This window comes from Brassica rapa, chromosome A02 (genome assembly GCF_000309985.2).
Source record: "Brassica rapa cultivar Chiifu-401-42 chromosome A02, CAAS_Brap_v3.01, whole genome shotgun sequence".
In the NCBI taxonomy this organism is placed as follows: Eukaryota; Viridiplantae; Streptophyta; class Magnoliopsida; order Brassicales; family Brassicaceae; genus Brassica; species Brassica rapa.
In genome coordinates this window covers 11,096,927-11,123,588 of record NC_024796.2, presented here as the reverse complement: position 1 = coordinate 11,123,588, position 26,662 = coordinate 11,096,927, and the positions used below count along the sequence as shown (strand labels likewise).

Here is a 26,662-nt window from a genome sequence, read left to right as displayed (position 1 = left end):
TGGAGGATATTCTCCTTTTAGTATAGGTTAGATATTTGCGTCAGTTTAATCCGCGATTGTTCACAGCATTTATAAAACGGAAACGTTCATCTTCATGACAATGACTGATTATGATATGTGTGTTTTTGTTTCAGGTTAGAACGATACTAAAGTCATTTAGATATGCTCCCTTTGTTCCGGTGTCTACAGAGAGTTCCATGTTGAGTGTTTTGTTGCTACTCTCCAAGTACCGGTTAAGAAACGTCCCGGTGATTAAACCAGGTGAGCCAGATATCAAGAACTACATTACTCAATCTGCAGTTGTTTATGGTCTTGAAGACTGCAAAGGCAGAGATTGGTTCGATCACATTTCCGCTCTCCCCATTTCTGATCTCGGCCTCCCTTTCATGTCACCCAAGGAGGTAATAGTGTAGACTCTAATAACTTAGAAATATTCATGGGGGTGAAATCAAGTTTCTTGGATTCAGGTTATTAGCATTGACAGCGACGAACATATTCTTGAAGCATTCAAGAGAATGAGAGACAACAACATTGGTGGTCTTCCTGTTGTTGAAGGGACAAACAAGAAGATTGTTGGAAACATAAGCATGAGGGACATTAGATATCTGCTACTTCAACCTCAAGTCTTCTCTAATTTCAGGCATCTTACGGTGAGGAACTTCACTACAAAGATTGCTACGGCGGGAGAGGAATACGGTTTAGCTATTCCTGCGATAACATGTAGGCCTGATTCGACTTTGGGTAGTGTTATAAACAGTTTGGCTTCGAGGTCGGTGCATCGAGTTTATGTAGGGGAGGGAGATGAGAATGAGCTTTATGGAGTTATTACACTGAGGGATGTGATCTCTTGTTTCGTGTCAGAACCTCCCAACTACTTTGAGAACTATCTTGGCTTCTCAGTTAAAGAAATGCTTAACCGATGATGATCTCTTGTTTCTAAGCTTTTTGGTCTTCTATGTTTGTTGTTCTTTCTTGGTTTTTTCTTGACGGCTTGTTCTTTTTTGGTTGAAATTCTCAAAGTTGTCGTGTTTGAATATCTAAACTTGTAAGCCAGTTTCAAGTTTTTAAGGTTTTGTTAACTTTTATTTGCAAAAGTAAAATAGAGTATGGGACTTTTTGAAATAAACCAATCACAGAACACAATTTGCACCACCGTCGTCCACGCCTTTAATCTGGCTGCCATGTTTGTGTTTAACTCTTGCAATGCAAAAGATAATGATGTATGTTCTGTTTCAAGATCTCAATTACGTTTTCTAAGAAAAACTAGACCAACATGCAGAATAGATCTGAAAATGTTTTTAAAACATAATGTATTTAGTAAATGAGTCAAAACTTCAATGAAACAGAGTGTTCTGCTCTACTATAAAAAGAAATTACTCATTCACGAGAGCAATATAGATCAATCACATTGCCTTTTTTACATGAAGATGCGTACATATAAATCAGCAGGATGGTCACATCTCGATAAACCTTTCGTGCCAATATGCCACAGAGTCCCCCCAAAACACTTCAGTGTTCATTAGATTGATTTATCTTGCAGATATTATACAACTAAGTATGAACAATGAAGCGTTAAAGGGAACTCAAGGTGGGATTTGACTCTTTATTCGAATGTCTTTAGATACTGCTTCTTTTCTTACTCAATGACATCACTGACAACCCAAAATACATATTTATACATAATTCTCCATGGTCTGTTTTTCTCTCTTTGCAAGGGAATTTCTTAGAAGGGGACCACATATTATATATTCTCCACCACATATAAAAACATGCGGGAAATTTGAAGATGAACCAAGACGAAATTTGGGTAATAAGGAGCTTAGAGTGTTAAATCTTATTCTGACTTTTTTCCCTTCATGTAACTAGAATGTTAATATCCCTTTATTACTAAAGGAGAAGCAATTATAAAAATTAATCTTAAATATGTATTTTATTAACAAAAATGTCATTTTAAATTATTTTTTGCGCAGGTCATTACCTAGTACTTGTGTAAATGTCAATCCTCAAATTCTAAAGTTTCCATCATATACAGCTTCATTTTTCCTTTGGGTAATTTTTTTAAAATACATTTGTTGGCGGCAAAATCTGCCAATGGCGCAGGCTCAATGGCAGTCTAGAAATGGTGCATGACGATGGTCTGTCAGACTAAGCGATGAATCATGACAAAGAAAAATTATTCCATAATTTTACTTTGCTTTGATACAACAATGGACTTCGATTTATCTAGTGACTGGAACATACTCTTAACATCTGAAAAGTTATTATAAAAAAAAACAAAAAGATGACAACCAACTTTTTGTAACAATGGAATTCTATCAAATTAACCTTTGAAAGAGATCATACTAGGAAAAAGCAAACTGAGTTTACCCTTTTTATCTTTGACTAATTTAGCAACTTATACGGGCATGTATATACAGTATAGAAACACTATAAATTAATATTCGATAAATTAATAAATATCATAAATTAATAAATTTCTCCGGTCCCAAGTTAGACGGATTCAAAATATGACACAAATCGATAAAATAATAAGATAATAGTTTTTTAGAAAATTCTATATAAATATATGGTCCTATTAAAATAATAAAATGATAGTTTATATGCGTAAAATTTTTATGTTCACAATGAAATTATTTTTATATTTTCTTAAAAGTTAATATATTTTGATGAGATTTAGTAAAATTATATATGAAATCACAATTAAAATTTGTGAAACATATTTTATACACACCAAATAATATAATAAAATAATATGAATGTTGAATTTCAAAAAATTAATTAATGTATATATGCTAAAATCAAATATATTTTTTAGATAAAATATATCTTAAAATAAAAAAATCTAATTTTTTTTGTAAATTAATAACTCTATAAATTAAGAAAATATCAAATCCAAACATTATTAATTTATAGAGTTTTTACCGTATATAGCAAAATGGTTTTAAAACGAGTACATAATTTATCAATGTTCTATCATCGAGTTTTTTTGGTTCGATATATAATTTTAGTTACAATACATTATACTAAGATGGATTATCAACATAATGTGAATTTTAGCCGATAAAATTCTGTCGCTTATATTCTTCTTATGTATATCCGATAATTGGTGCCCAGCACTAACCTAATGAGTACTTTTGCATGTATGTGAATGTCTAGGTATATTTATTGGCATCTACGCGTAATGGTATTAATATAAATGTGATATTTCTTATCATGCAAAAAGCTGAAAGGAAAAGGGATTTATGCAGTTTACTTGAAATATTTGATTCCTTCACCTAAATCCCTTAACCCGAAATCACGTCTAAGTTCACAATGCCTCCAAGTGTATATATAGAAACGCCAATCCCTCGAAGATTTCAAACCATAGCGCTCTCGTAAACTAACATATTCCATATCAAAATATAGATAAAATACATTGATCATGTAGTTTAGAAACAAACATATCATTTTGGTCGGATGTTTCCTAGAGTTCCTCTGAGCACTTCATTGGATATAACATTTTCTATCAAAAAGAAATGTATTCTACTGAAGTGTTTGGGGGAACTCCTGGACTCATTCGGTACTTTCAGTTCACTCGACAAAGCTTGGTTTGGAAATTATTAATCCACATTGTATGTATGTACATCTTATATATTAAAAGAGAAGTCATGACTTCTTTCATGTGTGATTTTTTTTTTAATTTGGACCATCACTTAGAAATCTTATTAAATATATTTTGTTAGGACTAATAATACATAGAATCTTTAGAATACTTTAATCATAATATCTTTTGATATCTTTTTATTTTAAGTATAAATATATTTATTTTAAAAATCTAACAAATCTGTTTTAAAAGATTTTTAAAAGATCTTCATTTTCGAAATTATATTTAAATATTTTCACTAATTTTAAAATTAGTTTGAAATATTATTATACATTAATAAATTCAGTAATCGTTTATAAAATAAAAAATTCTGTAATATTTTATATATTATATAATCATAATCAATCATATTAAAAAATATTATATTGAGCTAAGTATAATAAAATTGTATTAAATTTATAAATTTTATTTTCATAAGTATAAAATATTTATGTTCAAAAATAAAATCTAATACGTTGGTAAGATGGCTAAGCAAAATATATAATACATGTATAAAAATTAACATGTATTTCTTTAAAGCTTATAATATAAAATCTTTATAACTACTTTAATCATAATATATTTTCATTTCAAATATAATATATATTTATATATTATATTTAAAAATTCTAATAAATCTGTGTAAGAGTATTTTAACAATAGTTTAATGTATTTTAAGTTATCGTTTATAAAATAAAAAATAAATAAATTATATCATATTTTATCCACTTTATAGTCATGATCATGTTAAAATAAAATTATTATACTTAAATAAATATGATAAAAATATATTCAATTGATAAATTTATAAATTTATTTTCATAAATATAAATTATTTATTTTAAAAATATAATATGATGATAGAACGGCTTAAAATTAACAAACCTTATAATACATGTCTAAAAATTAACATATCTTAGACTTTTGTATATACAATAATATATTATCTAAAATGAATAAGCATAAAAAATATTATTAAAAAGAAATACAGCTTTGAAACACGGGTCAGAATTTAGCATAAAGTAAATACAAAATAATTTTCAAATATGTTTTTTCATGAATATATTAATTTGCTTAATAACTAAATGCAAATACAATAAGATAAATATATAATAAGAAGTAACCAAATGATTAATTATAACATGTAAATTATAAAATTATTATATTTAAAATAGTTATATAAACATTTAAGTATATGATTAATGTTAAAAAAATATATCACTAATTTTTAAAAATAATAATTTATGTATAAAAAAGTAAAAACAAACACCCGCGCGGTTGCGTGGGTCAAAGTCTAGTAGTTTCTTAATTAAAATACAAAACATTGAATTGATTTTAATATATATTTCTTTTAACTAGTTCCATTTTGAACATGTGGGTTCACCAACCAATAAAAAAATTATTATTTTATATTCAGTATCTTTTTTAAAAAAAATTGTTAATTTATATCATGATTTTTAATTTTTTTTTTAAAGGTAAAATAAATAAAAAATAATACTAGATGCAAAAAAAAAAAAAATTTTACGCCGTCAGCAAAACACTAAACCCTAAACTCTAAATCCTAATCCCTTGGGTTGATAAATCCTAAACACTAAATTTTAAAAACACTAAACACTAAATATTAAAAATACTAAACCCTTAATTCTAACCCTTAAACCCTTGGGTTTAGTGTTTTCAAGATTTAATGTTTAGTGTTTTTGATTTAGGGTTTAAGATTTATCTAAGGTTTTATGGTTTACCTAAGGATTTAGAGTTTACACGAGGGTTTAAGGTTTATTGTTTTGCTGACGGCGTTAAAAATAATTTATTTATTTTTGCACCTAATACTATTTTTATTTATTTTTACTTTTTTTTTAAATATAAATTCATGATATAAATTGATAATATTTTGTTTCCTTTTTTAAAAGATACTGAATATAAAATAACGATTTTCTATTGGTTGTAGGTTCACCCTAGGAGGTGAACTCAATAATAACTCTTTTATTTTCTTCCTTAGGTTTTAGTTAATTAATTTACTACTACCTTAGTACCTTACGGACCTTATCTTAATCAGTCCAATTTGTATCAATTTTGTCAGCACAAGACTAGCCCCCAATATTAATTACTATTTACGATCCCAATTGGGCATTATATTTGTACGTTTGTATTGGAGAAATTGCTTAAACTATCATATTTTTAATACCTTTTTTTATGTTTATGTTAACCATATTTATGTTTAATTTTGAAGAGGAAATAAACATTTATATCGCTAGGGTTAACTAATTCAAACTTATAGTTTAGATTTGAGGGATGATTTTAGAGGGTAGGATTTAGGATTTTAAAAAATAAATAAATAAATATGTAAAATTTAAAATATTTTTTCAAAAGGAATTTTTGAATTTCAAAATAAGTTTAAAAAAATATTCATAGAAGTTTTCAAAAAAAAAGAAAATCCAAACAAGGAATAACTTACAAAAAGTTTGAATTCAAATACGTATAATTTAAAAACTATAAAATATTTTATTTTTATTATTTATATAAATAATTATTTATATTTATATATCTATAAAGTAAAGATAAAATGATCTTTTACCTCTTGAATGAAATTTCATACTTTATGTATTTGTAAAAATGTCTCTTTATTAAAAGTAAACATTAAATTAAAAGTGGTACAATAAATGAGGTAAAAGCAGAATTCCCTCTTTGTAATGTATAATCCTATATATGTATTTCATAAATAATATTATGATTTGTTGCTTATGTAGCTGTATTCAAGAAAACTCAACATTTCATGTTTATATAATTTGAGTTTGTTTTCATATATATTATATACTAACTAAGACGGACTGAAATTACATTATAAATAACGAAGAAAGTAGGTGTCAGAGTTATTTAATGTGAATTTTAGCTTTTGAGTTTGAACATATGAATATTTAACCAAGCTTCCTAGACCACCTCGTGTGTTGAGTAATGGAATGATCTTTTTGATGTAAAAAATAGAAGATAAAAAAAAATAGAAGATAAAAAGTTGTGGAATCCTTTTTTGTTTCTCATGAGGAGAAGGTACTATTTGTAGGTATTATTGAAGAGCAACGGACATGTGACTCTTGCCATTCGTACTTATCTGTTGTCCAATAGCCACCATATATATCATGCAGCTTTTCGATTCTTCTCTTTTTAGCGGGAAAGTTTTATATTAGATTCTTATCAAAACGTGGAATTTTTTTATTAGATTCCTATAAACACGTGCAAAGTGAAAACTATATTAAAAAAACTAATTATGAACCATGAATTGTTTAAGGGAAGTCAAGGGGACATTTGACTCTATTCTCACTATGTCTTTTGCTAGTGCTTCTTCTCTAACTCAATCACATTAATCAAAAACCAAAATGCATATTTAATTTTTTTTTTTTTTGGTAAAATGCATATTTAAATATACTACATGGTATATATGTTTTTTCCTCTCTCTCTTTTTTGCAGTGGGCTTTCTTAGGGAGTGGCCATATATTTATATATTCTTCATTATGTATAAAACATGCGGGAAATTTGAAGTTGAACCGAGCCCGAATTTAGGGAATAAGGAGCTTAGAGAATGTAACATACATGATCTTTTGTCCAGTAGGTTTTATTGTACTTTCTTTGTTGTAACTGCATGGTTTTGCGTGGGTTTTCTGAATAATTCCAGAAGCCAACGTTAGAATCTTAATTTCCTGTTTTGTATTCTACACTGACATTTTGTGTATACGAATACGGAATACAAGTCAATATTGATATTTGTGTAGATGCCATTCTAAAAATTGTAAAGTTGCTATCAATTTTTTTGTCAGCAAAACATTTGAAAACTAGAGATTCATGATAGAGTTTATCATTATTTGTTTTTGGTACAATTCTAAAAACATTTCTTGTGGCAAAATCTATCAATGGTCGATGGTAGTCTAGGAGTGGTGCATCAAGAATGGACCGGTGCGTTGGGTTTGTAGTAACTGTAGGCAAAAAGCCTTTTAAAAGTAACTGTAGGCAAACTCTTTTATATATATAAACTATAGTTGTGTACCTACTTACCTTGTCAGTATAACAATATATTTTATAACTTTTACTTAGTATAACGATGAATTTCCATTTAATGACTGACCGCTAAGGGTGGGATGGATCCGGTGGGATGGATCCGGAAATCCAAAATTAGTGTATCCGCATCAGGATTCATATCCGTAATTTTTTTTAATGAAAACAAAATATTCTTTAATACTAAAATTTTAAAAATAATATTTAAATTAAATATTAATAAAAAATCTAAAACAATATATAAATAAATAAAATTATAAATATATAATAATATAAACTAATTTTAAGCAAAAATATTAATATATTATTAATAAAATTTAAATTTTATTATATTTAAAAATCCGGATCCGGATATCTGAACTTAAAAATCAAGATATGTGGATCCGGATTTGACGGATCCGACATTTTACTATCTGGATTTGAATCCAGGCACTCTGGATATCCTGTTTTAATAATATGCCTTTGTGAATATCTAAGTGTCGATAAATCTGGAAAAATTTAACTGATGTGTCAATTAAGAACCTATGTCTTTCACAATGCCATTTTGATTAGAGTATTTAACAGATGTTTGATGTTTTAGTCACATCCGATGTATTTTCAAACTTACGTGTAAAGTAATTTTGATTACTACTCCAATTGTTTTTCATTCTTAACTTTTGTGTTACTTTGATAGAATGATGTTTATGTGTTGCATGCTGATTTTTTTTTTTGTAAAAGGGCTTACATGCTGATTTTCCTTTACTGTTTTAGTGTTTTGATTGGATTTGTCTAACTGTTTAAATTTAAAACTAAATGTTGAATGAAATACTAGACGTCGTCAGAAGCTAAAGATAATTTGCTCATAAACATGTTACGAATTAGGGAGAATACAAGAAGACTGGAAGGGCAAGACAGAAATAAGTAATCAAGAAAGCTTGTGAAAAAATCACGGGAGAGAGAGAGAGGGTTTAGAAACTCTCTCTAGTGTCTCTCTTCCTCATCTACAAACCCTAGTAGCCGTCGTCATCGATTCTGCCTGGGAGGAGATGGGCTTCGGCGTCTTCGCCGTATGTCCTTCTCTTCCCATCTTTTCTTTTTTTTTTCCTTCTCTCATGTGTCGTAATGTCGACTGTGTTTTTGGCTCTGATTTACAATGGTGCTATCTTCTCCGGTAGAGCTTGAGATATGCGTTGGTCCTGGTTCTGAAAGTTTGGTTGAGATGAGTGTTTCTGTAGTCAGTCTCTCCACATAGCAAGCCTGATCTGTGCTCTTCCCTTGCCGTCGGGATGGTCTGTGCCTCTTTCCTTGCCGCCTTATCCTTGTGGATGTGTTCTGTTTCTGTCAAAGGCTTCCCTTGTCTCTCTCCGGCTTATCTGACATCGTTGCTCCTCGGTTCTTGCTTTGGATGATTCTCGGTTGTGCTGCCTTGGGTCCTAGTTAGTGACCTAGTCAGTGTCTGTGCTTCTTTCCCTTGCCGATCTGATAGGTTCAGATTAGTGATTGCGGCATGTGCTTCTTCTCTCACCACCAACATCTTGATCCTCCTCAGGTCTACACTTCTGTTGCATCATTATATCCTTGTGCATTCTCCTCTCGAGCTGTTATGTTGACTGTCAAGGTACTCTTCTCAAGAAAACTTTATTGCGTAATGTGGGTTTGATGTTCTTATTTAAACCAAAGGGGTTTGAGCCATTTAGAGGTTGATCGGGTCTTTGGTCTTCGGTTACTTGGTCTCTGTGCGTTGGTAGCTTCTTCTGTCCTCTCAAGGATTGGCTTAGTGCAGGTGGTATGAGCGGGTACCTTCAGCGCACTATCTTGTCTCAGTTCATGTGCGCATCTTGAGGCGGTTGGGTTTAGCTCATTCTAAGCGGTTTTTGAGCTTCTTTTACTTTTGTGCTCGTCTCCTCTGCTTCGGTTATTACCCTGGAAGCTAAGAATAGGCTAGCAAACTGTTGTATGTTTTGTAAATTCTTGCATTCAATAGAAAAAATTAGCAAGAAAAAAAAAAGGAAAAAAGAAAGCTTGAAACTAATATTTGTATTGAGGTCTTTACAAAAATATTTGTATTGTACAATGTAATTTATATAAATAAAAAAAATAAACAACTTAATTTTTATGTCAATGGTTAATCAGTCATAAATGTGTTAATACTTTGTACGTTTAATTTTATTTTATTTTGGCTAAGTTTTACGTACATGCAATGTTTTGAAACCCGACCCGGACCCGCGGTTGAACCGGTAAACCCGGTGACACAGAAAAAATTCGGTTTGGGTTTTATGAAAAACCCAATATTTAGAAACCCGTAAAAACCCGCAAAAACCCACTAAAACCCGGAACCCGATACCGGTTGAACCATCGGTTGAACCAATAAATAATTTTTACTCATTTTTTAGTTTTTAGATTATGTTTTATATTCTAAGTTTTCAATTAAAAACTAAGGTGCTGACAAAAACAAAGAAGTTAGGTTTTCCATTTTCATTTTTATATTTGTGATTTTAGATTTTGATGAAGATTTTTCACTATGCCACCTAAAAAAATAAATTGAACGATGATAGAGAGAATCAAAATTAATTGATGTGATTTGGTGTTTGTTTATTTCTGTTATTGACAATTTATTACAATGATCTTTTAATTTTAGTTTATTTTGAATTTGAAGTTAATTTATTATTCACATTAGATGTTTAAATATTTGTGAGTTTTATATCTTGATTTTTTTAGATGTCATAACTCTTAATTTGTTACAGAAAATTTTAAATAGTCTAAACTATTTTTTTTGATATTTTGCATGCCAAATGAAAATAAAAATATAAAAACTAAAGTTAAGTTTTTGTTAAATACTTTTTAAACATAAAGTATATACATATCCAAACTATTATTTTATGTTTTAAAAAACATTTAGAAAGTATTAAACTTTAGTTTTTATATATTTATTTTCATAGCTAATATATTATTATATATTAATTCATTTATTAACCCGCGGTTCACCCGCGGTCGACCCAGTGACCCAACGACCCGGTAAATCGTCCGGTTCAGTGTCCGGGTCGGGTTTAAAAACATTGCGTACATGTAAATTATATGTATATATAACTAAATTTTATTTGTAAGAAAAAAAATTTCCTTGCGTAGCACGGCAACACCAGTATATATATGGGGCTGTTTGTTTTACCATTTGTCATATCCATCCAAATGATTCATTTGTATGATCTATTCAGATGATCCATTCCCATTTTTGTGATTGTTTGTTTGTCCATCCATATGACTCATCTAGATGAATTATCTAAATGGATTTTATGTTTGTTTCTTTATTTTCATTTTCATTCAAATAAGTTTAGTAAACAAATTACCAAAATAACCTTGTGTTAGTTAAATGATTTATTTGTATGATCTATTCAGATGATCCATTCCCATTTTTGTGATTGTTTGTTTGTCCATCCACATGACTCATCTAGATGAATTATCTAAATGGATTTTATGTTTGTTTCTTTATTTTCATTTCCATTCAAATGAGTTTAGTAAACAAATTACCGAAATACCTTTGTGTTGGTTAAATGATTCATTTGTATGATCTATTCAGATGATCCATTCCCATTTTTGTGATTGTTTGTTTGTCCATCCACATGACTCATCAAGATGAATTATCTAAATGGATTTTATGTTTGTTTCTTTATTTTCATTTCCATTCAAATGAGTTTAGTAAACAAATTACCAAAATACCCTTGTGTTGGTTTAATCATATGTTTGATATTAATTTTAACTATATTACATTTAATTATTTAGATTAATATATTTACATTAGAATTATTTCAAAATTAACGAATTTTCTTTTTGCGGTTTGGGCGGGAAAAAAAGATTTTTTGGTTTTAGTGAGAAAACACATTTTTCGGTTTCGGCGGAAAAACAAGATTTTTCGGTTCTGGCGGGAAAACAAGATTTTTCGGTTTTGGCGGGAAAATACAAATTTTCGGTTTTGGCGAGAGAACGTGTTTTTGCAGTTTTGGCGGAAAAGACGTTTTTGGCGGAAAAAACGCGTTTTTGGCGGAAAAACACATTTTTGCGGTTTTGGAGGGAAACACCTTAAAATGAAATTTTTCGGTTTTGGCGAGAAAATGAGATTTTTTGTTATTGGCGGGAAAACGCGTTTTGCGGTTTTGGCAGTAAAACACATTTTTGGTGGGAAAATGCATTTTTGCTGTTTTGGCGGGAAAACGCATTTTGCGGTTTTGGCGGGAAAACGCGTTTTTGGCGGGAAAATGTGTTTTTATTGTTTTGGCGGGAAAACGCGTTTTTGCGGTTTTGGCGGAAAAACATGTTTTTGCGGTTTTTACGGGAAAACGCGTTTTTTGCGGTTTTGACGGGAAAACACGTTTTTGCGGTTTTGGCGGGAAAACTCGTTTTTGTGGTTTTGGCGGGAAAACACGTTTTTCGCGGGAAACATGTTTTTGTGGTTTTTGCAGAAAAACTAGATTTTTTTGGTATTGGCGAGAAAATGAGATATTTCGGTTTTGGCGGGAAAATACGTTTTTGCAATTTTGGCGGGAAAATATGTTTTTGTGTTTTGGCGGAAAAATGTGTGTTTGGGGTGTTAACGTGAAAACATGTTTTTTTTTGTAATTTTGGCATGAAAACACGTTTTTCGGTTTTGCGGAAAAATACGTTTTTGCGGAAAAATACGTTTTTGCAATTTTGACGGGAAAACACATTTTTGCAATTTGGGGTTTTGGCGTGAAAAATAGTTTTTAGGTTTTCGCGAGAAAAAGTGTTTTTGTAGTTTTGTCAGTTTTTGTATGTGACAAAAATGATATTATTTTTAGGTTTGTAATTTGTGAATTACATTAGGGGCATAATAGACATTATACCATTTTGAATGAACCATCTCCATTCAAATAATCCAAATTGGTTCAGCTGAATGGACTTTAAAATTAAGCATAAATTTCCAAAAGTCATCCGGATGATCTATCTGAATGAGTTGTACTTTTAGTGCCTAAACAAACAAAACTCTCATCTTCATCCAAATGATTCATCCAGATGGAGAAACAAACGGACCCTATATATATAGCAACTGAAAATGAGTTAGTGATTGACGATCTATGAATTAGTCCTTTTCAATATATATTCAATGTTAAACACAAATTATCGCTATTCCATTATTTTTTTTTTTATTTTTTTTTATAGATAATTCTATATATTTCATTGATCTCCCGAAAGGGCATCGTTACGGTTACATACGAACTAAGATTCAAGCAAAAACGGTACAACCATGGGTTTGACAACTTTGAGTCATCGGACTACACAGCCAAGTTGTGGGCGCAACTCCGGATCCTTCCCTCATCATCATCGCACCGGGTTAATCCGGTAAGGGCGCTAAGCATCCCACTCTCCTCCTAGTTGAAGTAACCGTAGTCTATTAAGCGCATATAAGGATAGAGCCAAGCCTCATACCTGATCAGCAAGAACCTTGACGCCATCGGAAAAAGACGGGCTGGAAAGGAAGCATAACCATAACTCGAGCTTCAAATGAATTACAATTCTGCTTCCATTAGATGATTAATTGTTAGGTAACCGAAATTATGTTATGATAAATTCGCTACATAAGTCTTAATTTGATCGAAAAATAGTTCTGGTTTTAAGCCTAAAATGAAATTTAACTTGTTATGTATTGCTAGTATATCGTAAAACTTGAGCAGGAGTGTATTGATAAGCATTTAACTGGACCCTCCGGACTGAAGGAAGCAACATTATATTGAACGGGAATGAGCTAGCACCTACAGCAGATTAAGAAGAGAAGAGAATAGAGGGATACAGATTGATCGATTGTATTGTGAGGAATTGTGAACGGCACACATAGAGCTTGTTTTCGTGTGTATGAGGGACGAGACTCTATTGATGGTGATAAGGTTCGGTGATCAGGTCCCAGCACGTATATGGGCACAAAAGATGCAAATTATTCATTTGTGCAAAAAAATTTATTCATTCGTGCATTTGCATGTATGTGATTGTACATGTACTATTGGCATCTATGCTTGTATCAAAATGTGATCTTTCTTATCTTCCAAAAAGCTAAAAGGAAAAAGGATTATGCATTTTTCTTGAGATATTTGATTCCTTCACCTAAAACCCTTAGCCTGAATTCACGTCTAAGTTCACAATGCTTCCAAGTTCCAACTGTATATATAAACGCCAATGCGTCCAATATTTTCAAACCCTAATAATCTTGGTAAACCAATTTCACCCAAAATAAATATACAAAAATACATTGATAATGTAATATACAAACAAACATCATTTTGGTTGGATGTTTCCTAGAGTTCCTCTAAGCACTTCATTGGAGAAAAATCATTTGCTATGAAAATGTATTCCACTGAAGTGTTTGGGGGAACTCCTGGACTCATCCGGTATTTTCTATTAGCTGGACTAAGTTTGGTTTAGACTAAATTAGGTCGAGGGCACAGACAAACAAAATCACGGCTTTAGGTTTCAGATTTTTGTTGTGTAAAGCTAATTTTGTGGGGAAATATTTTTGAATATATTTTCAACTTGAGCAAAACAATATACACAAGGTGACCGTTTAGCTTTACGTGCGTCCCACCAGTGACGTTTGACTTTCCCGACATACATCAATTTCTTGTACCGTACCAATTATATACTTGTAAGATTTTGCAATCCCCTGCATATTATTTCTCGAACATTACAACACGTTTTCATTGCCACATGTCATCACAAAAATTATTCTTAGAATTGTTAGAAAAATAAGTTGGTCCATATAAACATATACTATGTTCTTTATTAAACTAACTATCAAACTAATTAATAGTGTACAAAATAATATTTTTTCCTTTAAATAAAAGCTACGGAATTACCTAATATGGTTAACATATATATGATAATTAATGATTATGAATAATACATATTTGATTAAAAAAAATTATAACCCCTCTTTTTTTGTTTAATTTCATACTATTAAAAGAAATTAAACAATCACATTAAGCATATAATAAAAACAATTAGATTTTTTTTTATATTTTATATTTTGAATTTTTAAAAACGACTATAAATTACTAACAATGGTAAAAGTCCCACATTAAAAATTTGTGATCAATGTTTTAACTTTTTTTTGGTTCAAGCAAGATACAAATGATCATATATCATAGGGGTGGGTGTTCGGATACACGTTCGGGTTTGTATCGGATACTTCAGTATAAAGGCATAGAACTCGTTCAGGTATTTCTACACTTCGAGTCGGGTTCGGGTATTTTATGTTCGGGTTCGGATATTTTGGGTCGGGTTCGGATATTTAAATTTTGAAGAAAAAATAAATAAATTATTCATTGTTTAAGTTTTTTTGTATTTAAAATATATTTTAACTTAACTGTTTTTTTTTAATTTTTAAAAGATTAAACTATTAATAGGTTTGGAGATAAAATTTTAAAAATAGAAAGACACTAATTTAGTTGTTGTTTTGAAATTTTAGATGCAATTTTGGTTAATGCAAGAAACAAGAACTTGATATGTATTTTAAGTGAGTAGCAAATGATTTTGTCCATAATTATATGTATATTACCTAATTTTGAGCAATAAGAATCATTAATATAAATATTTTGAATAAAATAAGAGAAATAAATTAGAAATATATAATTAAGCATACTTATGTTTGGTTATCTTCGGATATCCATTCGGGTTCGGATATTACCCGAACTAGTGAAATAAGTAATTTGTTTTGTTGTTCTAATTATATGATTTTTAGATTGAGCTTGTGAATATATACTAGACAAACATTTATATTTCGAGTATGCACTTATATTCTATAACAGCTTGATATATTAGATTTGAACATTAACCTGTTAATATAGTATGTCGGTGCTTTTTTTTCAAAATTTTGATTTTTAGAAATGTATAAGGAGTGAATTTAATTTTTAGAGATGTCCATTTTTTTAAATTGACACTTATGTAATTCACTGGATTCATAAAAGAAGTTAAAAAAAGAAACTTAACTCATATCAATGAAAAAAAGACGAGAACGGAAGCACTATTCTATAGATGTAGAAAATGAAATCACTTATAGAGAGTTAATGGTAAACAAATCGAGAGCAGAAAACTTAATCCCCTTTCGTCATTATACAATCGATGTTGCCTATTTGGTTTTGGTTATTTTTGTCAGTCGTAAAACTTAATTTCTTTTTGTGCATATGAAGTCTTAAAAATAATTAAAATGAGATGTAATACGTTAACTCTTTAACAACGATGATATATTTAAGAGACCAACATTTGTATTCATCATTTTACAATCGATAAAGACTGTAGTGTTGCAAAATATTAAAATCATTTCATAAACAAACATTTTTATAAGAACTTACCTCGCGCATGCGCGCGGGTTATCATCTAGTGTACCATATTGGCTAAAGGCTAATTAAGAGCTTGATTGTTTGTAGCTTTTAAATTAGTTTTTGGTTTTTGTTTTTCCAAAATCGATTTTTCACCTAATCAAGATTTTCAAAGAATGGGTTCCCTAAAATGTAGGGAAAATAATTTTTTGAAATAACTGTTTTTTTTAACACAAAAACCAAAAACAAGTTTTCATGGGTTTTTGACTATTTACGTTGGCTTTTGAGTTTTTATTTATTTTTATTATTTTTCTATATTAACCCATTAATATAGGAGTTTTCAAAAAAGTGTTTCAGAAAAAAAAACCCATTAATATAGGAAAAGAATAATTTTACTGTTAAGCATCAATTATATATCTACGCTAATTGAAACTAATATTAAATATAATAAAATTTATAATATATAAATATGTATATATTTATGTATGGTGTGTGATGTTCAAGAAAACAAGCTGCGAACTACAATTTTTAGTATACTTATCAAGCAATGTTTATAATCTTTTTTGTTTAACTAAATAGCAAAATCAAGGAATTGTTTTGCCGCATGATTCTATAACCTAGGTTAGTCATAAAGATATGCACACAATAAATTATATTCCTAGTAGTACAATTTATAAGTATATTACGTGAAAGAGATGATGGTGAGGAAGGCAAGTGTAGTTGAAGCATCCAAGTTTCAAAGGGTCCATTAACCAAAAAAGCAAAGCAAACCAAAAAAGGTTTGCTAAAAGAAACGTGTACTTATAGAAACGAAGTGGGTGATTCTAGTGGGTCTCATCAGCTCATCTTGTTTTATTGTCATTCTAAATTTCCTATAATCATATTGGAGACTAGAGAGTATTGAAACTTTTATACCCATAATCATATCTGAGTATCTCTAAAAGCGAAGGTATATATCCTTAAATGGATCATTAAAATTTTTGATTTATTATTTTGAATAAGCAGGTAAATGACATGCTTTTATTTTTATTAAATTTAAAATTTATTAAAATCTCATTATATTGATACTCTCTCATCTGATGTTGGTCATGTTTGAGATTTTGTAGCTATCGACAATTCAGTTACCTTGATTTTAAAAGCTCCATAACACACTTTTTGAAAATAAAAGCTAGTGATGCTTTCTGCTACTGGACTCAAGCCAAACTCTTAAATTCACAAAGAGATCCATCAAATTCTGCTTCTTCGGCTAGACAATCAGAAAACAGTGTTCCATCTAGAGAATAAAATAGAGTGGTGGATCGAGAAGCAAAGAAATAAAACCTTTTGTTTATAATTTATGTTTCGAAGTTATACTGTATTATATGTTCAAAAAAAAAAGTTATACTGTATTCATTAGCACTAATTTAATATTTGGTTGATGATGATAACCTTTTTTGTAAACGTCTATTGGAAAAATGTTGAAACAAGAAAAAACAAAGAGAACAGTGTAAATAATGTATGGACCTACGATCTCTCATATTTAAGGCAGCCAGACTTTTGCATCAAGGTCACTAAAAGCAATGTTGGCCTTAGTTTCTCCACATATTAAGGTCCCAAGAAACTTTTATTGACAACTTTTTTTTGTCGCTTCCTTTTGTTGCTAGCGTCTAAGTTCAGAACAAAGCGATTTCTTACATAACAAAGACATGTTATATGCAAATAGATAGTGAAAATTTCAAATTTTAATCATAAAAGTGAATCGATCTCTATCAGAAATTTAGAAAAGTTTAAAAAATGTCGGCCATTTGACTGTGGAAGAGGAAAATAAGTTAAAAGGGGAAGGGTCGATTAAAAAGGAGAGTGACAACTTTCCAACCCCAAATTGTTTGCTTGCTTTTTTTCCAACTCTGTTTGTCCGTTTCCTCTACACTCTTGGAATCTGTGTGTGTCTACGTCGCTTGCTATTTACCTTACTCTTGGAGTATCACATTTACATTATCTTCTACTTATAACTAATTATCACATAGTACCTTAAATAACTATATATTAAGGATATGTTTTGGTATGAAATTTTCACGTAATGGGTATATGCACTAGATAAACAGTTCTTTGGATTAAAAAAAAACAGTTCTTGGGATTATCTGCAAGATGACCATTCTTTTTCTGTAATATAATTTTGGGGATAAAATTTAAATTCTCAGATAAAAATGGTTATACTGTTCCGCATATTTAAACAAATACATGTTACTTTGTGTAATAACATGCTAATTTTATCAGATAACCCACACGATCTTATATGACATGACAGCAGCTTCATGTACATATGTATATTCATTGATAGCCGAGTGTTATCTTACGCGTAACACATGATTTTCTGATGACATGCTAATTTACGTTTAGTAGTATGGGTCCCATACTAAGCATGGACACTAATCTTTTTTTTTACAAATAAGACCAAATTTCAATAATATATGACTAAAATTTAAAATCAGTAAACATTCTCAAATTCTTTCAATAAACATTTCCTAGCAAATCGATAATTAATTTAGTCTACTTTAAAATGATATTGATCAAATGTATAATGTTAAAAGGATAATTATTATAAGTACGTTAGAGGAGATAAAGATTCATAAAAAAAAAATCAACATGATAGAAAATTATGATGGAAGAGTTTGGAAATATTTAATCTCACTAACCTGGACTTTAATCTTCATCTGCCAACCTTTCACTAAGCTTCACCATAAGAAAATCTGTTTTTCTTAATCCTTGAAAAAGTTCTCTTAAAGAGTATCTATCATCAAAGCCATCAATATGTATTTTTAGAAATTAAAATTTTATCGCTCTCTTGCTGGGAGGATCAATAGGGAAATTGCATGGAATTACAGAAAATTACATTGAATGCATGTTAACTCTCTCACGAAAAAAAGAGAGAAACAAAATTGCATGTACAGATGAACTTATATCATCGTGAGTCAAAACCTCTGCATGAAGAGTGGCAGTTTTGAAATCGTGGGTGATCTCATGAAGTAATGGGACAGATATAGGGATTTTTGTGTTATCTAAATATTAATTTTGTAGCTGTTTTTGGTATGCAGTTAAGTTTTTCTTTTTTATTTCATTTTGTCTTTAAAATTTTATAACATTTTCATATGTCAGAATTTTATTGGTAAAGTAACTTGTACTTTAGTATATAAAGAATGTATCTTTAACAGAACACAAAAGAAACATATATGTAAGAGGATGCATTTCATTTTTTTTTACTAAAGATGCATATCATTTTTAAACCAATTAAAATAGTATACACTAATTTATAATTTTTAGATTGTGAGAGTTTTGAATTTCTGTCCCTAATCTCTCCTATCACTGTTTATACACCTTGTATTGGTATATAATCTTAGTCATTTTTGAAAGTAATTTAAAAAATAAAAATAAATACCATATAAAATTTGAACTCAAAATATAATTATCAGTATATCACTACTATCGGTATGTTTATTTATGATTGAGTAAATTAGCTAAATATACTAACAAATGTGGGATATCATTGAATGGGGGGAAAATGATAATGTTGGGGGGAAGAAAATTGGAGGGATATATGGTATGGAGTGCAAATAGGGAAAAAGTGGTGTGTAGGGAGTACAAATTCTCTATGATTTAACCGTTTAACTTCTGGATTTTTGTTTGTTAGCAAATTAACCCAGTTGACGGTGAACTCTCATATAGAATCACGAGGTGAAATTGATAATGTAACAAAAAAAAGGAAAAAAGGCAAGGGTTATGAAATTGATAGTGTTCTCTGCTGCATGACAAAAATATCGTACGTCTTTTGTAAGGTCTCGTGATTACAAAAGTTATCTCCTTTAGATTTTCTCCCATCATTACTTTTCGTTTAACCCGCTCGACCAAATCATGACATATGCAGAATTTATTTCATGGATTTAAACAAAAGATTTTCATTAATTTGCTACATGGAAAATGTCCTTTTCATTGTGTATCTCTTCCCACTTCTGAATGTGACGACTACGACCACATGGTGCCAGTACCCACGACTACACAATTTAATACTCCCTACATGTTTATTTTTCCTCCATAATATAGTTATAGAAAAATGGTACTTAATGATATATACTTCTTTAACTTTTACCCATCTTCTTACATCTCATTGATCAAAAAGGGGAAAAAACTCAAAAGTGAATGATAGATTCCAAGTTTTTGAAACATGCATGTTCTTTCTGATATCAAAACAAAAAAAACAAAACAAAATATATAAAAATATTGAAAGAAATAAAAACAGGTCGACCAGTTTCAGTTGTACTGTTGCTGATCAAGCCATGGCCAAAAACCTGAGTGGTCATCCATTGCACAGAACATGTTACTGATACTGTTTTCTTCTTTAACCATACTCTGACCAGAAGACGAGTTTTGAAAGAATTGCATAGTCGTTGTGGTGGTCGTCGCGGTCGCTGGTGGAAAGAAGTGTCGACCAACAGTCTGTTGCGCTGGTGGATGGCCGCCTGTTATTGTGCTGTCTACTGATGGCACAGCCGTCGAGATGTCCAGCCTGAAATTATCGGAACTGTTGTCGCTTCTGTTACTGCAAGATCCTTCTGTTTCTTTGTTCAGATTTATCGATTCTGTTTGTTCTCTGTTCCTTAAACTCATTATCTGAAAATTTTATAACATATTTATGAAACAAGTTAGATTCGAATTAAGAAAAAAATGCAGAGTACTGTATAATGTGATAAGCATAAGAAAGCTATTGTATTCAGATCTCTGTTCTGACAAGAGGGGGGAAACAGATACTGATGTTTTTAAAAGTCACGAATCATCATACCAAAAAAAAGTCATGAATCATGTCGAGTTTATTAACCCTACCTGAAAGCAACTGCTGATCCCAAGAATTATCATCAAATAAAATACAAACTTAATTTTTCACCTTTCAGAAAGAAAATAAATTAATCTTGTACTCTAACGAAATTATGAGATTACAAAACCAAATAAAACTTGATCTTTCACATTAATCAAATAAAAAGTTAGAAACCAGGCCAATTTTAAACATATACAAATAAAATATTGATCTAGCGCCTTCAAAATTTTAAGAAGTAATGTACATAAATAAATTATCAGAATGTTAAAACACAACTAAAATCATAATAAGTTATCTATAGTCCCAACCTAGATAAAACCGAAACAAAATTTAGTTCAATCTTTAACTAACAGAAATTCTGAGACTATTAACCAAGAAAGCTTGATATTTCACAATTCAAGAAAGAAAGAAACTAAAAATATATGTTCTGAAAAAGCTAAAAGATTCAATATTTTTAACCCTAGTGTAATCAGACACATAAAAAAATCGAATTTAAATTGAATTTTCATTGTTTAAAAAGAAAATTGTGAGATTAATTACCTCAGCTTGGAGTTTCTGGTTGTGAGTTTGAAGAAGATCGTTTTCAGCTTTAAGGGAATCAAACTGTCGTTTAAGTGTATCATAATCTTTCTCAAGCTGCTTTGTTTTCCAGCGAGCTCTTCTGTTCTGAAACCAAATCGCGATCTGTCTTGGCTGTAAACACAAGGCACGAGCCAACTGCATTTTCCTCTCTGGGTCAAGCTTGTTTCCAAGTTCGAAGTTCTTCTCTAATGTCTTCACTTGCTCCATGTTCAATCTCCTCTTCTTCTCTCCCTTTTGAGACCCATCATCTGAATAATCCTCTTCTCCGTTCATAATGTTCCCAGCTTCTAACCCTTCTACTGGAGATCGCTTACCTAGAAACGAAGCAAACCCTGAAAACAGAGCAAAAACAGAGCTTTAGAAAACACAGGAGATCATGAGTAAGTGTATGTGTGTATGTACCATGAAGATCTTGAGGTATAGAGCAAGAAGGAAGGAGAGGTGAAAGAGAAGGAGGTAGATCTTCGTAAGAGGGTTGGATCATGAAATTTGAGGGGAAAAAAGACATTCCATTATTACAAGACATTTTCTCCTGTTTTTCAACAGTAGACAAGACTGTTTGCTTAAGCTTTGGTTGTTTCTCTTTAGATTCTTCTTGCCACCATATAGTTAAGATCTTTGGATCTCAATAATCTTTGTGCTAGCAGGAGACTCAAATGGAAAACAGAAGAGGGAGAAAAAGAAGATAGTGAAATGAATTGGCCTAGACTATACCACTTATGGTATTTGTTTTCTTCTTTTTCATTTTATATAGAAAGGCTGATATAGAGAGGGCATTTAAGATGAAGAAGGATAGAGAAATTCATTATTGTTAAAAAAAGGAAAACTTTTTGTTAGAAAAAGTTAACAAGATCAAATAGGTTAAACTCTATTAACTTAAACCAAACAAAAAAAAACTTAGTGTAACTGCATTATGTATTTTCATCTATATTATTAAAACTGAAGTACATTTTGGTATTGTTTGGAAACTTAAATAGTATATTAAATAAAAATTATTTGGAAACAAAGATAGCAGATTAAATATTTTTTTATTTACATATTTAGTCACTGTATTTCTTTCTCATTTACAAATTTGTCGTTTGGTAACTTGGATAGCAGATTAAATGAGAATTGTTTGGAAACACGGATAGCAGATTAAATAATTCTTTTTATTTACACATTTAGCCATTGCATATCTTTCTTATTTACAAATATGCCACTTCACTTAAAATAAAAAAAATTAAATTAATTACAATGAATTGTTATTTCTTTTTGCTGAAAATAAAAACACAAACTGTAATATATAGTATATATTAATCTGCTACAATACAATTTTCAAAAAAAACGAAATATCATAAAATTAATAATAATTCATAAAACCCCACTGTAAAAAATTAAATCATTTTTAAATAAATAAACAAAAAAAGTCAATAGGTTAATATATGAATGTTACAATTACATCAAATTGCATCAAGTTATAAAATTATAAATATAATATTACATACAGATAAAAAATTATTATCAAACATCTATGGGGAAATTACATGTTTACCACTTTCATGGTACCACTTTTCAATTTTACCACCACTAAGGAGACATTTTTAAAAATATTTTTTTTCATTAAGTGGCAAAAGACTCTTATGCACTTGTTATTTATATATATAATAAATCATTATTTAATTAAAAAATAATAAATAAATAAAATAAAAATAAATAAAAATAAAAAAAGTAAATTTTTTTTTAGGTTTTTGAATTATACTTTTTCAAATCCAAACTTTTTTATAAATTTTTTTTTTAGAAATTTTTTTTTGAATTTTTTTTTTCAAATTTCTTTTTGAAAAACAAAAATTATGTTTGAAACTATTTTTAAAAAAATTTTATATATTTTTTAAGTATTTATATATATATATTTATTAGTATCCTAAATTTCATATTCCAAAAAACCCTACCTCACTCCTCAACTCTAAACCCTAAGTTTAGATTAGTTAATCGTAAGGGTATAATTGTCTTTTACCCTTCATTAAAATAAGTGTAAAAGTGGTTAGTGTAAACTTGAAAAGTGGTACTATGAATGTGCTATTTGTGGCAATTTCCCAACATCTATATTATAATAGAATATATTCTACTCTAAATATATTTTTCAAAACATAAAAATATAAATAGACATTTTATAAAATCAATGGTTTATAAATTTGCATTGAACACAAGTTAAATCCAACATCCGCACGGGGGCGTGGATCAAGATCTAGTTTTCCATTATAATAGACATTTTAAAACCAATGTTGGTGGTTTCCAGTTGACTTTACCATGTTATTTACTAACTACTCTTTAGGATAGTAAATTATTTTGTGGTACTGAGATTCATAATTTGGATGTTAACTGAAGTGTAGTTATTGAGTTAATCCAGAGAACCATCAAGATATAGAACAAAAATGTGGTTTCCATCTATATTATATATTATTTAGAACATCTTAAACAAAGAAGATTCGGATATATCAAAAATGTATTATAAGTGATCCATCTATCTTATATATTATTTAGAGCATCTCCAACAAAGAATATCATTGTGAGGGTGAGTAATCCTTAAAATGAGGTTTTGAGGATAGGTAACTCCAACAAGAAAATTAAAATTTATCTTTAATTTTTCTACATATTGCATTTTAGTCTTCAGTCTTTATAATAATTAAATATAAGTATCAATCTTTTATAAATTAAAATAATAAATACTCAGTAAAAAAGTAAAATATAATATTTATAACTCCTATATAGATATTTTGGTTTTACAATTTGTTTTTATATAAATCATTTAAAAAGTGCATTAATTAGAGAAAAGATTCATGAGGTTAAAGTACATATACTGTATATGATATACATAATATTCTATTTAGATAATTTAATATAAGTTTTAACATATTTATGTATTTTATTTATCAGTAAGAACATGTATGTAAACTATATTCGACTTTTTGGTCGAAATATATTTATAAAGATTTAAGTGATAAGAAAATTAATATTACTATAATCATATGTAAGTTTTAAAACTAGAAGGACTAAAATGAAAAAGTAAATAGTGTTTTGAGGGCCTAATTAGTAGAACCTGTTGAAGAGCCGAAAACTTCAAAATTTGAGGGTCTGAGGGCATGTTAGAGATGCTCTTAGGATCTCCTTCAACTTCCGATGTAAGAAGCTTTGTCTCTAATATACCCCTCGAGATTATGGTTCTTTGAGCGTCAATTTTGGAATGTTCGGACAATGATCGATGGGCTACCTTTGGGCCGGATCGATGTGGATCGGATCGGACTATTTTGATTCGGCTCTGATATCATATTAAGCTAGATGAACTTCCAACCTAAAACAAATTTATTGTAAGTGGATTGGTTAATCTATCTTATATATTACTTAGGATCCCCTCCAACTTCCGATGTGAGAGACTTTATTCTAATACTGATAAAATGATGGAAGCAAGGAAAATCTGATGAATTCTTTCAACATTTTTAAACTTTAACTTGGGATATAGAGCACATAAACATTTTACAATACTTGGATGTCAATTTCTTAACATACTGTTATGAGTGAAGATAATGATTCGAACTCAAACCCGAACCGAATCTGCAATGATTCAAACCAAATCACCAAAATTTGTAAATATCTGATTACGATTAAAATTTCTAACTCTAAAAATCTGAATAGAGTAAATGACTCCGAACAGATATATGAATGTTCATTCCAAGAAAAAACTATAGAACAAATCACTTAGTACAATATACAATAAATAATCTAATAAACTATTTCACTCCGCGCATAGTGCGGATTACTACTTATTAAATAAGAAATGGCGTACTTAAATTCGTTGACATTAAAAAAATCTGTTTTAGCATAAATGTGGATATAGTTAATTTCTTGAAAACTAAATGAACATGATTATGGGGGAAATTACATGTATACCACTTTCATGGTACCACTTTTCATTTTTACCACCACTAATAAGACATTTTCAAAAATATCTTCTTTATTAAGTGGCAAAAGACTTTTATGCCCTTGTTATTTATATATATAATAAATCATTATTTTTAAAAAAATAAAGAAAATAAAAAAAAAACAAAAAAAAATGTAATTTTTTTTTATCTTTTCGAATTATACCTTTTCAAATTCGAAATTTTTTATAAAAAAAAATTTTTGAATTTTTTTTTTCAAATTTCTTTTTGAAAAACGAAAATTATGTTTGAAACTATTTTTTAAAAATTTTATATATTTTATATATTTTTAAAGTATTTTTATATTTATTATAATCATAAATTTCACATTCCAAAAACTCTACCCCACCCCTCAACTCTAAACCCTAAGACATAAGTCTAGATTATTTAACCCTAAAGGTATAATTGTATTTTACCCTTCATTAAAAGTGAGGGTAAAAGTGGTTAGTGTAAGCATGAAAAGTGATACTATGAATGTGGTATTTGTGGCAATTTCCCATGATTATTCAAAACTTCTCCATAAATCTAATTTGATCCGATTAAGTCAGAAAAAAACTGAGATATTTTGTACGATTTGGTAACAACAATATATAAGCAACAAGCCGGGTCCATCGTGGATGGGTGCAACATGGATGGACGAGGCTTAGATGTTTTAGTTCTCTCCGTGATTCTCAGTTTTAGAGCTGTCAAATGGGTTGTCCATGTCTAATGGACATTTTTAAATGGACAAATCAGTTTATTGGACATTATTTTTTTAAGTACAAATTGTACCAAATCCATATTGTCGAGACCCAAAATGGACCATTCCAAATGGGCTTTCCGCAGAGTCCCATTAAAAAAATCAGTGTTAACATACAAAAGTTCATATTTAATATTTCATTATATTTTGTAGAATGTAAAAGTATAGATACGATTTTGGCGGAAAATCTCGATCTAGGGTTTTGGCCGGAAATCTCAATTTACGGTTTTGGAGGGAAATCTCGATTTTACGGTTTTGGCGGGAAATCTCGATTCTACGGTTTTGGCGAAAAATCTCAATTTTACGGTTTTGACGGGAAAACTAGATTTTACTGTTTTAGCGGGAGAACTCAATTTTACGGTTTTGACAGAAAACTAGATTTACGGTTTTGGCGGAAAATCTTGATTTTACGGTTTTGGCGGAAAAATCTCGATTTACGGTTTTGGTGGAAAAACTCGATTGACGGTTTTGGCGGGAAAACTCGATTTACGGTTTTGCCGGAAAAATTTGAAAATTTGATTTAACGGTTTTGGCGGAAAAACTTGAAAATTCGATTTAACGGTTTTGACGGAAAACTTGAAA

General features: G+C 29.6%; 2 protein-coding genes, 1 long non-coding RNA gene and 1 other non-coding gene across 4 annotated transcripts in view; 2 read left to right on the top strand and 2 right to left on the bottom strand.

Moving 5' to 3' along the window:
- LOC103852615 (SNF1-related protein kinase regulatory subunit gamma-1-like) overlaps positions 1–26,662 on the top strand; it is a 423,770-nt gene that overhangs the window by 8,195 nt on the left and 388,913 nt on the right. The window contains exons 3-4 of the mRNA XM_009129514.3: positions 135–401; positions 468–3,128. Coding sequence (XP_009127762.1) covers positions 135–401; positions 468–923 — 723 coding nt within the window. The 3' untranslated portion in view covers positions 924–3,128. The remainder of the gene's footprint in view (positions 1–134; positions 402–467; positions 3,129–26,662) is intronic.
- Positions 3,452–3,559, top strand: MIR395D (microRNA MIR395d). Its single transcript, NR_128646.1, has one exon. It is a non-coding gene; the product is annotated as a microRNA MIR395d (primary transcript).
- Positions 5,282–11,469, bottom strand: LOC117131918. The gene is made up of 2 exons (XR_004455362.1): positions 11,357–11,469; positions 5,282–11,175 (listed from the first exon to the last, which is right to left on the bottom strand). It is a non-coding gene; the product is annotated as an uncharacterized LOC117131918 (long non-coding RNA).
- LOC103852612 (homeobox-leucine zipper protein ATHB-13) lies at positions 14,985–22,512 on the bottom strand. Its single transcript, XM_009129512.3, has 3 exons — positions 21,791–22,512; positions 21,347–21,720; positions 14,985–20,604 (listed from the first exon to the last, which is right to left on the bottom strand). Exons 1-3 carry the CDS (start codon positions 21,912–21,914, stop codon positions 20,245–20,247), a joined length of 858 nt encoding a protein of 285 aa, XP_009127760.1. The 5' UTR covers positions 21,915–22,512; the 3' UTR covers positions 14,985–20,244.

Bases quoted from the DNA above. Each gene is read 5' to 3' on its own strand.
- LOC103852612 (XM_009129512.3), bottom strand. From the start codon at position 21,914: ATGTCTTGTAATAATGGAATGTCTTTTTTCCCCTCAAATTTCATGATC. The intron at 21,721-21,790 runs GTACATACACAC...CTCTGTTTTCAG, and splicing joins TATACCTCAAGATCTTCATG to GGTTTGCTTCGTTTCTAGGT. The intron at 20,605-21,346 runs GTAATTAATCTC...TAAAATTTTCAG, and splicing joins ACCAGAAACTCCAAGCTGAG to ATAATGAGTTTAAGGAACAG.